General features: G+C 43.7%; 2 protein-coding genes across 2 annotated transcripts; one reads left to right on the forward strand and one right to left on the reverse strand.

Moving 5' to 3' along the window:
- The first annotated feature begins 2,965 nt into the window (after positions 1-2,965).
- Positions 2,966-10,412, forward strand: arg2 (arginase 2). Its single transcript, XM_058057030.2, has 8 exons — positions 2,966-3,286; positions 3,366-3,438; positions 5,433-5,607; positions 5,679-5,838; positions 5,917-6,011; positions 6,770-6,874; positions 6,943-7,079; positions 8,261-10,412. The coding sequence occupies exons 1-8, from the start codon at positions 3,170-3,172 to the stop codon at positions 8,452-8,454; spliced, it is 1,056 nt and encodes a 351-aa protein (XP_057913013.2). The 5' UTR covers positions 2,966-3,169; the 3' UTR covers positions 8,455-10,412.
- Positions 9,799-16,215, reverse strand: vti1b (vesicle transport through interaction with t-SNAREs 1B). Its single transcript, XM_058057045.2, has 6 exons — positions 15,888-16,215; positions 15,746-15,804; positions 14,892-15,074; positions 14,645-14,818; positions 14,479-14,540; positions 9,799-13,243 (listed from the first exon to the last, which is right to left on the reverse strand). Exons 1-6 carry the CDS (start codon positions 15,982-15,984, stop codon positions 13,150-13,152), a joined length of 669 nt encoding a protein of 222 aa, XP_057913028.2. The 5' UTR covers positions 15,985-16,215; the 3' UTR covers positions 9,799-13,149.
- Positions 16,216-16,494: the final 279 nt, after the last annotated feature.

The raw sequence follows: 16,494 nt of genomic DNA on the forward strand, positions 1-16,494 counted from the left end.
TGAAAGAAATATTGAGGTTATTTAAGAAGAAAGGTGAAATATTTGGACAATTAAAAAAAAACAACAGTAAAAATGTGAAATGATACTGCAAGTGTCCACCACCAGGGGGCATGTTTGTAACAGCATCTGGACAGTGATGATTAATGCAAGTGTTCGCCACTAGGGGTCATGTTTGTACTGCATCTGTAGAATGATGATCTATGCAAGTGTCCACCACTAGGGGTCATGTTTGTACAGCATCTGGACAGTGATGATTTATGCAAATGTCCGCCACTAGGGGGCACGTATTATACACACCTTCAAGGGCACATTAGTTCATGGCTGCTGTTATTGGGGCTTATCTATTCTACTGTACTACTAGTACTACTACAGTCTTGTTTTGGCTCATCTAATCTACTGTACAACCAGTAGTACTACAGGCTTGTTTTGGCTGATCTATTCTACTGCACTACTAGTAGTACTACAGTGTTGCTGTGACTCATCTATTCTACTGTACTATAGTAGTACTACAGTGTTGTTTTGGCTCATCTGTTCTATGTACAACCAGTAGTACTACAGGGTTGTTTTGGCTGATCTATTCTACTGTACTACTAGTAGTACTACAGTGTTGTTTTGGCTCATCTATTCTACGATACTAGTAGTAGTATTACAGTGTTGTTTTGGCTGATCTAGTCTACTGTACTTGTAATACTACAGTGTTGTTTTGACTGATCTGCTCTACTGTACTACTGGTAGTACCACTGTGTTGTTTTAGCTGATCTATTCTACTGTACTAGTAGTACTACAGTGTGGTTTGGCTAATGTAGTCTACTGTACTAGTAGTACTACAGTGTTGTTGTGGCTGATCTATTCTACTGTACTACTAGTACTACAGTGTTGTTGTGGCTGATCTCTTCTACTGTACTAGTAGTACTACAGTTTTGTTTTGGCTTATCTATTCTACTGTACTAGTAGTAGTACTACAGTGTTGTTGTGGCTGATCTATTCTACTGTACTACTAGTACTACATTGTTGTTTTGGCTGATTTATTCTACTGTACTAGTAGTACTACAGTGTTGTGGCTGATCCCTTCTACTGTATTAGTAGTACTACAGTGTTGTGGACAATCTATTCTACTGTACTAGTAGTACTACAGTGTGGTTTGGCTAATGTAGTCTACTGTACTAGTAGTACTACAGTGTTGTTTTGGCTGATCTATTCTACTGTACTACTAGTACTACAGTGTTGTTTTGGCTGATCTATTCTACTGTACTACTAGTACTACAGTGTTGTTTTGGCTGATCTATTCTACTGTACTACTAGTACTACAGTGTTGTTGTGGCTGATCTCTTCTACTGTACTAGTAGTACTACAGTTTTGTTTTGGCTTATCTATTCTACTGTACTAGTAGTAGTACTACAGTGTTGTTGTGGCTGATCTATTCGACTGTACTACTAGTACTACATTGTTGTTTTGGCTGATCTATTCTACTGTACTAGTAGTACTGCAGTGTTGTGGCTGATCCCTTCTACTGTACTAGTAGTACTACAGTGTTGTGGACAATCTATTCTACTGTACTAGTAGTACTACAGTGTGGTTTGGCTAATGTAGTCTACTGTACTAGTAGTACTACAGTGTTGTTTTGGCTGATCTATTCTACTGTACTACTAGTACTACAGTGTTGTTTTGGCTGATCTATTCTACTTTACTACTAGTACTACAGTGTTGTTGTGGCTGATCTCTTCTACTGTACTAGTAGTACTACCGTTTTGTTTTGGCTTATCTATTCTACTGTACTAGTAGTAGTACTACAGTGTTGTTGTGGCTGATATATTCGACTGTACTACTAGTACTACATTGTTGTTTTGACTGATTTATTCTACTGTACTACCAGTACTGCAGTGTTGTTTTGGCTGATCTATTCTACTGTACTAGTAGTACTACAGTGTTGTTGTGGCTGATCTATTTTACTGTACTAGTAGTACTACAGTATGGTTTGGCTGATGTATTCTACTGTACTAGTAGTACTACAGTATGGTTTGGCTGATCTATTCTACTGTACTAGTAGTACTACAGTGTTGTTTTGGCTGATCTATTCTACTGTACTAGTCGTACTACAGTGTTGTTGTGGCTGATCTATTCTACTGTACTACTAGTACTACAGTGTGGTATGGCTGATGTATTCTACTGTACTAGTAGTACTACAGTGTTGTTTTGGCTGATGTATTCTACTGTACTAGTAGTACTACAGTGTTGTTTTGGCTGATGTATTCTACTGTACTAGTAGTACTACAGTTCCACAGCGACCTTTCGTCCATTGTTTACGTTGTGCATGGCCATAAATGTGAGATTAGGTCCATTTCGGGGCTCAGGGCCATCAAATGTTGATAAGATCTTTTAGTTGAAGAATCCCAAATGAGCTTATTCCGGATAAGTCATATCACTCTTGTTCCTCGTGAATGCCATATGAGATGGTACTCTCATATTCCCTGCCATGCTTATATGGGTTCCCGTGTTTTTGGGACGATATCAGACACCGTGGATGTGACAATGGTCGACGTTCCTGGAAATCCCACTAATAATAATACCAGTAATACTTGCTCTTCTTCTGCTAATAAAGGTTTGTATGAAGGCCATACAAATACAATATAACAAATAAAGTATGATCTTTCCACGCTGGTGCGTGTTTCGTGATATGTGATCTATCTGTCTTGTGTTTTCGGGCAGCTTCGGGGCAGCAGATGCTCCAATGTAAACAAGATATCACTTCCGCTCGGCCGCCTGCGTGGAAATTTCCACCGTAAAAGAGCGGAGCTTGACAGGGTGACACTTTGAAAAAAAAGAAGAAAAGAACAAGAGCCGTGCCTACAAAAACGAACCCATTTTTTCGCAAGCTCCTATTGGCCAACATGAAGGTGTGTCACTGGATGACGTCACGCACGGGGCATTAAAAAGGCGCGCTGCGCGTGTGTATAGGGATCCATCTTTGGTGTGTGTGTGTGTGTGAGAGAGAGAGAGAGAGAGAGGCAGAGTTAAACAAGGGCGCCAGCTCATGAATATTAATTAGCTTGGGCAGCCATAAAACCGGAAGTGCGAAGAAAGGGGGTTGGTCCCGTTCAGCATCCAAAGAAGAAGCAACATCTCGCCGCTCTTTCGTCAGACTTGAAGCGTGCGCGGCTTCGGAACCACCATGGCTCTCAGGGGACAAGTGGGCCGCCTCATCCGGACCCGGGCGCTCTGCGGCGGCGGGCAGTCGAGCCGAGCCCATTCGGTGGCGGTGCTGGGGGCTCCGTTCTCCCGAGGACAGGTACCGGTACTTTTTATGGGCACCGTCTTCGTGGTTGCACCTTTTTGACGGTCGTTTTTTTTGTCGCCGTTTGGGACAGAAACGAAGGGGAGTGGAACACGGGCCCAAAGTCATCCGGGATGCGGGACTCATCGAGAGGCTGTCCGGTTTAGGTGAGTCTCTCGGACCGGCGCCGGGGTTACGTAATCGGGCCGGACTGATTTAACCGTTACGTCACCGGCACTGTATTTATACTTTATGACGTGGGTAGCATTACTTCCTGTATATTCAACGTGCCCGTGCACATGGCGCGAAATGAAGGCAGGACAATGAATGGATACCCCCCCTGCGCCCTCCCCCCCTTTGCACCCAATGGGACACCGCGTGCTTTGCCTTTTTAAAAGTTGAACCGACACAATAGGTCAAGGGGGAATGGGGGGGTGGGACACGCAGACACCCCGGATACACCACAAACACTTATAAAGATAGCCTCCTTGGGGGTGGGGGGGGGGGCGTGGAAAATAGCACCAAGGACTGTGTGTGTGTGTGTGGGGGGGGGTACTGAGTCATGTGTATTACTGATATTACTGATACTCTTATATAATATACATGTCCTCAAGGTTCACCCTACTACTCCTGTGTGATACTTGAGATGCCTCCTAAAGGTGATGGAGACCAATATAGACACACACACACACACATGCGAGGTGCCAGTCATCCATCAGGCAGGAAGTCAAGTCAAGTCATGTTCCATTTAAGGTACGCCGCAGCAGGAAGTTTACAAGAAGAAAGTCCAAATACGACCAGAAAGAAGTTGTAATCCACCAGGAAAAAGAAGAGCTATTTTTAGCACAAAGTCCTACTGTGGAAGACAAACGAACCAAACAAGAAAAGTCATTTTTGTAACATTATGAGAAGAAAATATGTTATTAGAATACAGTCAAAATTCATGATTAGGAAAGGAAATAAAAAACACAACAGCAGACGAGAATAAAGTCCAAATTTAAAGAGTCTAATCGGAGAAAGTTGATATTTTGCGAGGAAAATAAACAAACAAAACAACATTTTTTTGTCGTTTTTGGAATATTATGTTACGGAAAAAGATGAGCACATCACAGCATATCATAGCAACACAAGTAGGCAGCGTAGCCGCGACACCACAAGGATGTGATTGGACGCCATTTGAAGCAGCTCATTGGTGGAATGAGACAGTCTTTGGGGGGAGAGATGTTAAGACGATGGCTCGTCGTCTCCCCCAAAGATGGTCTCATTCCACCAATGAGCCGCTTCAAATGGCGTCCAATCACATCCTTGTGGTGTCGCGGCTACGCTGCCGACTTGTGTTGCTATGATATGCTGTGATGTGCTCATCTTTGCAATGAGATAGTCTTTGGGGGAAGATATGTCAGGATGATGGCTCATTGCCTCCCCCAAAGATGGTGTCATTCCACAGGAAGAATGGCGACTAATAAGCTGTGTGGTCACCAGTTCAATATTTTTACGAAAAATGTATAAAGACATTAAAAAAACTGTACATATTTTCAAAATGTTTTTGTTTAATCCAAAATGTAAGACAAAAATATAAAAAATATCAGGAAAAAGACAAAAGAAACAAAAATCAATCAGCTCATGAGTGGCCACTCTTCCAGTGGAATGAGACCATCTTTGGGGGAGAGATGTCAAGACGATGGACGAAGGAGGATTGCTCATCGTCTCCCCCAAGGACGGTCTCATTCCATAGGAAGAATGGCGACTAATAAGCTGTGTGGTCACCAGGAGTTCAATGGCCTCCATTCAGCTCATGAGTGGCCACTCTTCCAGTGGAATGAGACCATCTTTGGGGGAGAGATGTCAAGACGATGGATGAAAGAGGATTTCTCATCGTCTCCCCCAAGGATGGTCTCATTCCACAGGAAGAATGGCGACTAATAAGCTGTGTGGTCAATCAATCAGTGGCCACTCTTCCAGTGGAATGAGACCATCTTTGGGGGAGAGACGTTAGGGCGACCGGTGATGGGCGTTTGTCCCCAAGGTTTGCCGCATGACCTTTGGTGTGCTTGTAACCATGTCCGGGACATCTGCCCCCCAAAGACGGTCTCATTCCATTGGCACAACTCACATGGCGTCCAAGAGCTACAACCCAAAGGTGCCGTACTTCCTTTCCCAGATTACGCCGTGCACGACTTTGGCGACCTCGCCTTCCATCACCCGCAGACGGACGAACCCTACATGAACGTCAAGTTCCCTCGCACGGTGGGCGCCGCCAACAAGAAGCTGTCTGGCGCCGTGAGCCGAGCGGTGGGCAGCGGCCACACCCTCGTCGTGCTGGGAGGCGACCACAGGTACCGCGCGACAGAAGCGGCGTTTTTAGGGTCCCCGTACGCACCTGCTGATACGACTTTGCTTCTCGCAGCCTCGCCGTGGGCTCCGTGGCAGGCCACGCCCAGCAGTGTTCCGACTTGTGTCTCATCTGGATCGACGCTCACGCCGACATCAACACGCCCGTGACGTCGCCGTCGGGGAACCTCCACGGACAGCCGGTGGCCTTCATGCTGAAGGAGCTGCGAGACAAGGTGGGTAAGACGCGTTAAGTTGCGGGGTCGTCTGCAGCCGTTTATAATTGGCCCCGCCTCTTTGTGCGCCCCTCGCAGATCCCTGACATTCCCGGATTCTCCTGGGTGAAGCCGTTCCTCTCCTGCAGGGACCTGGTCTACATCGGGCTGAGGGATGTGGACCCTGGAGAGTAGTAAGTAGGATCAGCACATTCATTCAGTCAGCCACCCATGGCTTGGGTATATGATGGCTAAGCTAAGCTAGCTGGCAGAGCCGCGTTTTAGGATGTGTAGAGAAGCCCTCTGCCAAGTGGTGGGGGTAGCAGGATTAGCATTGTACAGCATTAGCATTGCAGGCCTGTAACCGGAGTACCCGGAGAAAACCCACTCATGCACGGGGAGAACATGCAAACTCCACATGGCCGAGTGCGGAATCAAACTCAGGTCTTCTAGCTGTGTGGCCTGCGCGCTAACCACTCAACCACCGCGAAGCCCTGACATTATTAAATTCATTCATTCATTTTCTACCGCTTATCCTCACCAGGGTCACAAGGGTGCTGGAGCCTATCCCAGCTGTCTTCGGGCTGGTACACCCTGGACTAGTGGCCAGCCAATCACAGGGCACATATAGACAAACAACCATTCACACTCACATTCATACCTATGGACAATTTGGAGTGGCTAATTAACCTAGCATGTTTTTGGAATGTGGGAAGAAACCGGAATACCCGGAGAAAACCCACGCATGCACGGGGAGAACATGCAAACTCCACACAGAGATATCCGAGTGTGGGATTGAACTCGGGTTTCCTAGCTGTGAGGTCTGCGCTTTAACCACTCGACCACTGTGCAGCCCCAGTTCATTTTATATTAGCGCATTAAAAAGATATACAAATAGTTAAAAGATGTAAAAAAGTTGTCATATGAGATATATGTGCGGCCATTTTTCCAGCCACATTATGAAGAATTTGGGCATCCAGTACTTCACCATGAGGGACATCGACAGACTGGGCATCCAGAGGGTGACGGAGGTGGCTCTGGACCATGTCCTGGCCAGGTACGCTAACAGGACAACAATAACGACTAAAAAAAAAACGAAATGAACCCGTCACGTTCTGACCACAGGAAACAAAGACCCATCCACCTGAGCTTCGACATCGACGCCTTCGACCCGTCTTTGGCTCCCGCCACAGGAACGCGTGTGAACGGGGGGCTGACCTACAGGGAGGGCATCTACATCACCGAGGAAATTCACAATACAGGTACTCCGAAGAAAGTGTTGGCATAACTATCCTATTTCATACTCATTTATAGCCTGCAAGGCATGCTGGGAAGCCTCTTACACGCACACCTCCCCAACAGGAAGGCACCTAGCATTCCTTGTGGGCTAAAAGGGAGTAGAAGTGGGGGCGGCATACACTCCTGATCAAAATGAAAATGTTGGGGTGGGAAAACTTTCTAACTTGCGTGTAGGTATCATATTGTACTTGCTCACAGTGCAACAAAACGGGAACTGTAGACATCCGCAGCAAGTTAACTCACCACATAAATTGACACCTAAGAGCTAAACATAGCACAAAATAATTATTTCCCAATACCCGCAAGGTATGCTGGGTAGTCTAGTTGCAACAACCATATGACGCATGAACAACACAAACTTTTGATCAAGCAAACTTAGATCTTAGACATCAGGTTATACAGCCATTTCTAAAGCTGTGGGTCTCCAGCCAACCATAGTGAGAGCCATTATCCACAAATAGTGAAAACATGGAACAGTAGTGAACGTTCCCAGGAGTGACCGTCCAACCAAAATGACCCCAAGAGCGCAACCACGACTCATCCAAGAGGTCACTAAAGACCCCAGGCCTTACTTGCCTCAGTTATGGTCAGTGTTCATGACCCCACTATAAGAAAGACACTGGGCAAAAATGGCCTGCATGGCAGAGTTCCAAGACCAAGACCACTGCTGAAGAAAAATAACATTAAGACTCATCTCCATTTTGCTGGTCTCTGTGGTCTGAACTTTTGGAAGGTGCGTGTCCCAGTCCATTTGAGAAAAAGAAGGGTCAAATATGGTGGTGGTAGTGCGATGGTCTGCATGACTTCTGCTCAAGGAGAATGTTGCCTTCATGCTGGACAACACAAATGAACACAAAACTTAGATCTATCAGTGTGGAAAAGGTTATACAGCCATTTCTTAAGCTTTGGGTCTCCAGCCAACCATAGTGAGAGCCATTATCCACAAATGGCTAAAACATGGAACAGTAGGAGTGGCCGTCCAACCAAAATGAGAACCCTAAGAGCGCAACCACAACTCATCTGAGAGGTCACAAAAGAACATGAAGAACATGAAGAACATGAAGAACATACCTGAGGCGGTGAACTGGTTTCAGACATGAGCAGATGCTGGCCGTGGTGATAACTGCGTTGTGGTCTGCGGCAGGTCTGCTGTCCGTCATGGATCTGGTGGAAGTGAACCCCGTCTTGGGGCCCAACCGGGAGGCCGTGGAGGCCACCGCATCCCTGGCCGTGGACGTCATCGCGTCGTCTCTGGGACAGACGAGAGAAGGCGCTCACGTGGTCATGGACGAGATCCCCTCCGTGAAGGAGGACGACACGGAGCAGCTTTGCCTCTGAGGGGGGGGGGGGGCACCGGGACACAAACTTGAGCATTCCAGGTGTTGCATCCAAGACTGCACAGTCCAAGTAGCTGGAGGTGTTTTTTTTTTTTTTTTAGTTGGTCCACCATCTTCATCGCATCACCAAGTATTTAACCCTGAAAGTATTTTTGTCTCCCAATGGTTTGCCGTGAAACATCTGGGGTCTCAAACTCATGGTCTGCAGGCCCGTTCCCTGCACCCTGCTCAAATCAGACATCAAGTTTAACATTAAGTGCAGGCTTTAGCTTCCTTAAAGGGCTCATTGGACAACAGTACGATCATGGTACCAACACCAAACAGGAAGTAAACACATAGCGGTGTCCAAGGTGTGGCCCAAGACACCTTATATTAGCGAAAATTAGCCTTTAGCAACAAAACTCTACAGCAAAAATTTAAATTCATTTCACAACAAGGTTAAAAAAAGGTACAGTCATGGTACCAAGACCAAACAGGAAGTAAACACATACCGCCGCAGGGGTGTCCAAGGTGTGGCCCAAGACACCTTATATTAGCGAAAATTAGCCTTTAGCAACAAAACCCTACAGCAAAAATTTAAATTCATTTCACAACAAGGTTAAAAAAAAGGTACGGTCATGGTACCAACACCAAACAGGAAGTAAACACATACCGCCGCAGGGGTGTCCAAGGTGTGGCCCAAGACACCTTATATTAGCGAAAATTAGCCTTTAGCAACAAAACTCTACAGCAAAAATTTAAATTCATTTCACAACAAGGTTAAAAAAAAGGTACCGTCATGGTACCAACACCAAACAGGAAGTAAACACATATCGCCGCAGGGGTGTCCAAGGTGTGGCCCAAGACACCTTATATTAGCGAAAATTGGCCTTTAGCAAGAAAACTCTACAGCAAAAATTTTAAATTCATTTCACAACAACAAGGTTAAAAAAAAAACGGTACGGTCATGGTACCAACACCAAACAGGAAGTAAACACATACCGCCGCAGGGGTGTCCAAGGTGTGGCCCCAGACACCTTATATTAGCGAAAATTAGCCTTTAGCAACAAAACTCTACAGCAAAAATTGAAAATTCATTTTACAACAAGGTTAAAAAAAATAATAATAAAAATTATGTTATTTTCGGGCGGCGCGGCGGACGAGTGGTTAGCGCGCAGACCTCACAGCTAGGAGACTAGGGTTCAATTCCACCCTCGGCCATCTCTGTGTGGAGTTTGCATGTTCTCCCCGTGCATGCGTGGGTTTTCTCCGGGTACTCCGGTTTCCTCCCACATTCCATAAACATGCTAGGTTAATTAGCCACTCCAAATTGTCCATAGGTATGAATGTGAGTGTGAATGGTTGTTTGTCTATATGTGCTCTGTGATTGGCTGGCCACCAGTCCAGGGTGTACCCCGCCTCTCGCCTGAAGACAGCTGGGATAGGCTCCAGCGCCCCCCCGTGAGGAAAAGCGGTAGAAAATGAATGAATGAATATTTTAGAAAAATATACCTTGATATGCTACAAAAATAAAGTCAAAATATTAAGGGAATAAAGTCATAATCATAGGGATGGAAATTAGCAAGAAGTTAAAATAGTTGGAAAATGACCAAAGAATGGTAAGACAAATAACGTTTAACTCACGACCACGTTGCCGGCTGGGCTTCTGTGTACGCGGGCCCCCCGGGTCAACTGAGTTTGAGACCCCCGATTTAGACAGAAACTAGAGCGCAAGCTACTAACTTATTGGACTATTTAGAGTAAGAATGGTATTTATGATGAGCTGTTTGGCAGGAGAAAGCGCCTGCCTCAAACATGTCCGCGCTTGTGTGTGTTGTTTTCTTTTGGAGCTGTGCTGTTTAGTCGAGGCCAGCAGTCATGTTTGCACTTTTGGACCAGCTGCGGTTCCCGTATTGTCCTGATTAATGTCGATGTTCTTCAGGATGTTCCGCTATTAAAAGATCACTGTCTGGTCTTCCATAGGATGGGCCTCTTGTGTCCGGGTGTCATTTTGCCCTTTTGCCTCCAAATAGATGATGCTGAGGTCTGTAGTCGCCACACACCTCGTGGGCACCTGGTCTGCCAGGGAAGAAAAAGATGGAGCACGAGGGGCCTTCACATCATAGCAAAACATCACTAACACTAATTCACAAATACAAATTCCTCATAACGACGACTTCATTCCCATAAGATTGGTAGTTTATTCTCATTTTGTCATCTTTTTCTTCAACTTTTTTTCTGTTTCTCATAATTTGATGAAAACAACATATTTTTTACTTTTAAAATATTTTTTTATAATTAATTTAATAATTTTTTCCCACCTCGCAATATTCTGACTTTATTCTTGTCAATGTAAACTTTTTTTTCCTTAATATTTGAACATATATTGGCAGTTTATTCCTGTAATCCACACACCTCGTGGGCACCTGGTCTGCCAGGGAAGAAAAAGATGGAGCACGAGGGGCCTTCACATCGTAGCAAAACATCACTAACACTAATTCACAAATACAAATTCCTCATAACGACGACTTCATTCCCATAAGATTGGTAGTTTATTCTCATTTTGTCATCTTTTTCTTCAACTTTTTTTCTGTTTCTCATAATATGATGAAAACAACATATTTTTTTACTTTTAAAATATTTTTTTTATAATTAATTTAATAATTTTTTCCCAACTCGCAATATTCTGACTTTATTCTTGTCAATGTAAACTTTTTTTTCCTTAATATTTGAACATATATTGGCAGTTTATTCCTGTAATCCACACACCTCGTGGGCACCTGGTCTGCCAGGGAAGAAGAAGATGGACCACGAGGGGCCTTCACATCATAGCAAAACATCACTAACACTAATTCACAAATACAAATTCCTCATAACGACGACTTCATTCCCATAAGATTGGTAGTTTATTCTCATTTTGTCATCTTTTTCTTCAACTTTTTTTCTTTGTGTCTCATATGATGAAAACATATTTTTTACTTTTAAAATATTTTTTTATAATTTAATAATTTTTTCCCACCTCGCAATAATCTGACTTTATTCTTGTCAATGTAAACTTTTTTTCCCTTAATATTTGGCCATATATTGGCAGTTTATTCCTGTAATATTGCAACTGTTTCAATGTATTAATAATAATATTGTCCCCCCCCCACCCCCAACTTGATTTTCTTAGTTTCTCATCATATTGAAGTTGTAATATTCTGAAAAGAAAATCAAGTTGGGGGAAAAGATAATAGTCATCTTCATTTATCACGGGTGTGATAAGTGAATTTCCACAAAGTAGGGCTCAATATTCAAAAATTCAATTATTGATTATGATGAAATGTAATGAAAATGTGCGTGAAAAGCCTAAAGAGAAAGACAAAGTTGATTCAAACATTTCAATCTGATTAATCGCACTTTGTCCACAGTTAACTCACAGAAATGTTTTATCTATATTAGAATTTTGAATACAGCTGTAAACATGAAAGAGGATCATATCTTTTTTTTAAAACCAAATCGATGCCCATTGGTCGCCATTGGTGAGGTAAACTGTCCATTCATCACTCAGATAAGCAAATCAGCTCACAAAATATCATCGGCACTAACATCACAAATAAAACTTTGGACTCTTAGACACACACTTTTCTTCAGCAGCACGGAAGTATTTTGAAAATGCAACCTTTATTTTGTCCTCTTTGACAAACAAAGCAGTTCAAGGACACACTCCACCAGATCACTAATCAATAACGGGTGTCGGGTGCACTGACCAGGGCACACCCAAAATACTGAGGTGACAAGCCCCCCAATAGCTGTCTTGGGCTTTGCCTGCCGGTAACTAGTAGCGTGTAACCCAAACTTTAGCTTGCAAGAAATAATAATAATCAGCCGAGAGACGGCTCGTATCTAAAACTGATGCCGAAGTTCTCCGGCGGTTTTTCCAGCTGGGTCCAGCAGGCGGCATTTGGGCTCGGCTTGACCCTTTTCATTGTCCGTAGTCCCCAAACTAGAGTGTGGGTCGAGGGTCAAATGTGACGCGCATACGTTAACCATGCGTCAAAAAAATATAGCCGAATATTTCCGTTGAGTTAGAATCGAACAAGGCGGGTCCATGATCATCTGAATGATGATCATCTTGTTTAACGTCAGGAAAAAGACGCGTCCCGTTATGACTCATCCAGACGGCGTTCGAAAAAAAGCTCCAGGGGGTGCGGAGGTTACCGGCGGCACGGCGGGCTGCACCGAGGGCCTTGCCCCCTCGGGCGCTCCCCGCAAAAGAAACTGCGTTACTTTGCAGAGAGGATGCTAGCAGGACGCTGGCAGATCGCATTCCGACGCCGAACAACATGACCGCGGTCGACAGCTCGGGCTTTTAACTTGGCGGCTCAACTTGACTCTCGTTTAGTGAGGATTCGTTGGACGATATTAAATGATATTGAAATCTGCCATTATGTATAATAGAAAAGTCATGTCTTCTATTTCCTGCTGCTTAAATGTCATCATACAAGTGAGTAATCTTAAATAGCGTCAATCAGCAAGTGGGTGAATACCTCATGGAGAAAGCACACAGTTCATCATGCCTTCATCCCATAGGACGCTTTTCACTGGACTCCACGGAGCCTCTGGTGTGACACCGGAGCGTCGTCCTCATCTCGCCGAGACGTTGGGAGGGCAGGTGGAAGATTTTAGACCCTATAGAACCCAGAATCCCGGTCCAAGACGACCGCTATGGTTGTCCTCACCGTCGGAAGAACTTGAGGTAAACAACGGCGCCCAGGATGGCCATCTCCATGAGGATGATGACACCCAGCAGCAGCTTGTTTGTCACCAGTCTAATGGAGAGGCCGGCAAAACACGTTACAGTCCACCCCGCATACTTTCTTTTACTTGTGGGGAAACCGACATCGCCGTAATTAGGCCATTACTCAACCCCAATACACACCTTGCTCACGGTGCAACCAACAATAACTACAAAAGCACTCAGTGAGCCCAGCCCTTTGTGATTTACACCATAAATATTATTTACATTCCTTGACCAGCTAACACCTAGCATAATAGCGCTAACTGTTTGTATAAGCGCCTACCTCTGAAAATGTTAGCAAGCTAACATTAGCTTGTTAAGTCCCTGCTTAAGTTCATATTCATAAAAATCACAAGAAATGCTAGTATGCTCATATTAGCATGCTCGCATGCCAACATTAACATCCCAACACCAAGCATAGTAGTGCCTACCTATGAAATGCTAATGTCAGCATGCTAACACCTAGCATGATCATGCTAAGTTTTAATTTAAACATTACCCATGAAAAACACCTAAAAATGCTTGTGTGCTAACATCATCATGCTAACACCTAGCATAATAGCGCTAAGTGTTTCTATAAGCGCCTACCTCTGAAAATGTTAGCAAGCTAACATTAGCTTGTTAAGTCCCTGCTTAAGTTCATATTCATAAAAATCACAAGAAATGCTAGTATGCTCATATTAGCATGCTCGCATGCCAACATTAACATCCCAACACCAAGCATAGTAGTGCCTACCTATGAAATGCTAATGTCAGCATGCTAACACCTAGCATGATCGTGCTAAGTTTTAATTTAAACATCTACCCATGAAAACACGTAAAAAAATGCTTGTGTGCTAATATTAGCATGCTAGCAATGTTAGCATGCTAACACCTAGCATGATCGTGCTAAGTTTTAATTTAAACATCTACCCATGAAAACACCTAAAAATGGTTGTGTGCTAACATTAGCATGGTAGCAATGTTAGCATGCTAACACCTAGCATAATAGCGCTAAGTGTTTGTATAAGCGCCTACCTCTGAAAATGTTAGCAAGCTAACGTTAGCTTGTTAAGTCCCTGCTTAAGTTCATATTCATAAAAATCACAAGAAATGCTAGTATGCTCATATGCCAACATCCCATCCCAATACCTACAATACATAGTAGTGCCTACCTATGAAATGCTAATGTCAGCATGCTAGCAATGTTAGCATGCTAACACCTAGCATGATAGTGGAAGGCTAAATGTCCCGAACAAGTGAGAAGAGATCAGGGCTTTCACTTACCGCCGAGACATAGAACGAAGGATCTTTCGCGACCGACTGAGGTTCTCTCCTGTATTCTCCAACTGCAAAGACGAGAAGATCTTAGGACAAGCTCCGCCAATGGATAAACCCTTCAGGAGTGACACTGTGCCTCAGATTCTTGTTCTTCAAGACCGTGTTAACCCACTCTGTTCCTGGTGCGATCCAGTTGTTCCCGCTGTTCTCCCAGCTCCTCAATGATATCTGAGCCAATGTGCTCCGTCTCGGCAGCGAGGCGCTGACTTCGCTCGATGCTTTGGCTGGCGTTGTGCAGCGACTCGGTGCCCTGTAGGAGCAATGCCCTCTGCGACTGCACGCGCGTCTACAAGGAAGGAATCATCGGCCATTTAGAATTGCCAAAGATGGTTGCCTTGCCATGCCATGTCCACACTCACACTTTGTTGGTTCTGCGATGAATAGATGCCGCCGTGACTTCCGTCTGACATCTGCAAAGCGGCCGAGTTCTTCATGTCCCTCTGCAGCTTGCCAAGATCTCGCTGGTACAGACGCAGCTTCGTCCTCATCGGATTTCTGTACGAGGCCGGTGCGTCATGCAGCTCTTCCTCCATTCCTTGCAACTGAGATGACGGGAGGAAAGGGTCTTGTTGCATTAAATATCAGTGGCGTCCAATAACAGTATTTGTAGGTATGTGAAGGTTCTACAACCAATATAATAATATACACTTAAAATGTCTTTGATCGTTTTATAAAACTCTTATTAGAGCAGGGATCATTTGTAGAAACCTGCCACCAGAAATTACCTAACATTATATTTTTGTTATTATTCATGTTATGACCTTCGTGTGTACGTGATTGCATTTGCCTCACTTTGGACGATCTATTAGACAGCTAACAGCTAAGTGTAGCAATAAGAAGCAATGAAGTCTGTAAAATTAAATAATAATAAAAAAATTTACAACTATAATGATGAAAATGGTAATGTTAATGATGATTATAATAATGGTGATAATGATAAAGATTATAACAATAATGATAATAATGATAACAATAATATTACAATGTTAATAATAACAGGGGAAAACAAGACTGTGGCATGTTATTGTTATAAGTTATATTTTGATTGATAATAATAAGATATTATCAAGATAATAATAACAAATGCACTGTAATGTTTCATATATTTGCCCAAATAAAATTAAAAAACAAAAAACAAAAAAGAACATGGTGGCTAGCCATCAAGCTAACTTCCGGTTGTCAATCTATCAAACAATCTAGCAAAGCGGCTCACAATTTCCTCAGCTTCCCCCTTCCTCTCATCGAAGACCCTCAACAGTCTCTTCTTCTCCTCTGTAGGCGAACAAAACACACGTTTAAGTTAAAAAATGTCAACCGTTGTTAAGGCAATACGAGCTAAGAGCCCGTTTGTTTACCTGCATGGCTCCTCAGCAGACTCTCCGGCATTAGCTTTAGCTCCTCATACAGTGACCTGTAGATTTCGTGTAACTTCTCAAATTCCTCCGATGACATTTTCGTTGCCCCGTGACTTTTTCTTGATTTGGGACGCCACTAAAATTGTTGAGTCGAGCCGTGAATAATAATAACAAGACGATCATCGAATTCCTTCCGCATGATGGTCCTCGTGATCAAGTGGTCATAACTCCGGAACAAAATTCAACACGGGTCAAGTAAATTGTTGTTAAAGTCAAACAAAACATGTCGAATGTTATAGTCATAACGTGTGCGCAGTGTGAAAAAATAATACTTCCATAATATGTTTATTTAAAGCTTTAAATAAACCACAAAAGTATTATGATCAGGCGCTTCTTGGGCAGCTTTCACTGGCATCTTCCGGGTAATGGTGAATCAGTGTGGTTACCGGAGTTAACTAGAATGGTTAGTTAAAGCGTCCTTGGCGATGGATTTCTGTCGTCGTTGAATTCGTTGAGTGTAACTATAACGTAAAATTGTCAAGTATATTGACTAGCAACCAGGATAACAAGCGAAAGAAACTACAAATCCCGTGATTCGGTTGGCGTT

The sequence above is a fragment of the Doryrhamphus excisus genome, linkage group LG19, assembly GCF_037039965.1.
Source record: "Doryrhamphus excisus strain RoL-2023G ecotype Guam linkage group LG19, RoL_Dexc_Guam_v1.1, whole genome shotgun sequence".
NCBI lineage: Eukaryota > Metazoa > Chordata > Actinopteri > Syngnathiformes > Syngnathidae > Doryrhamphus > Doryrhamphus excisus.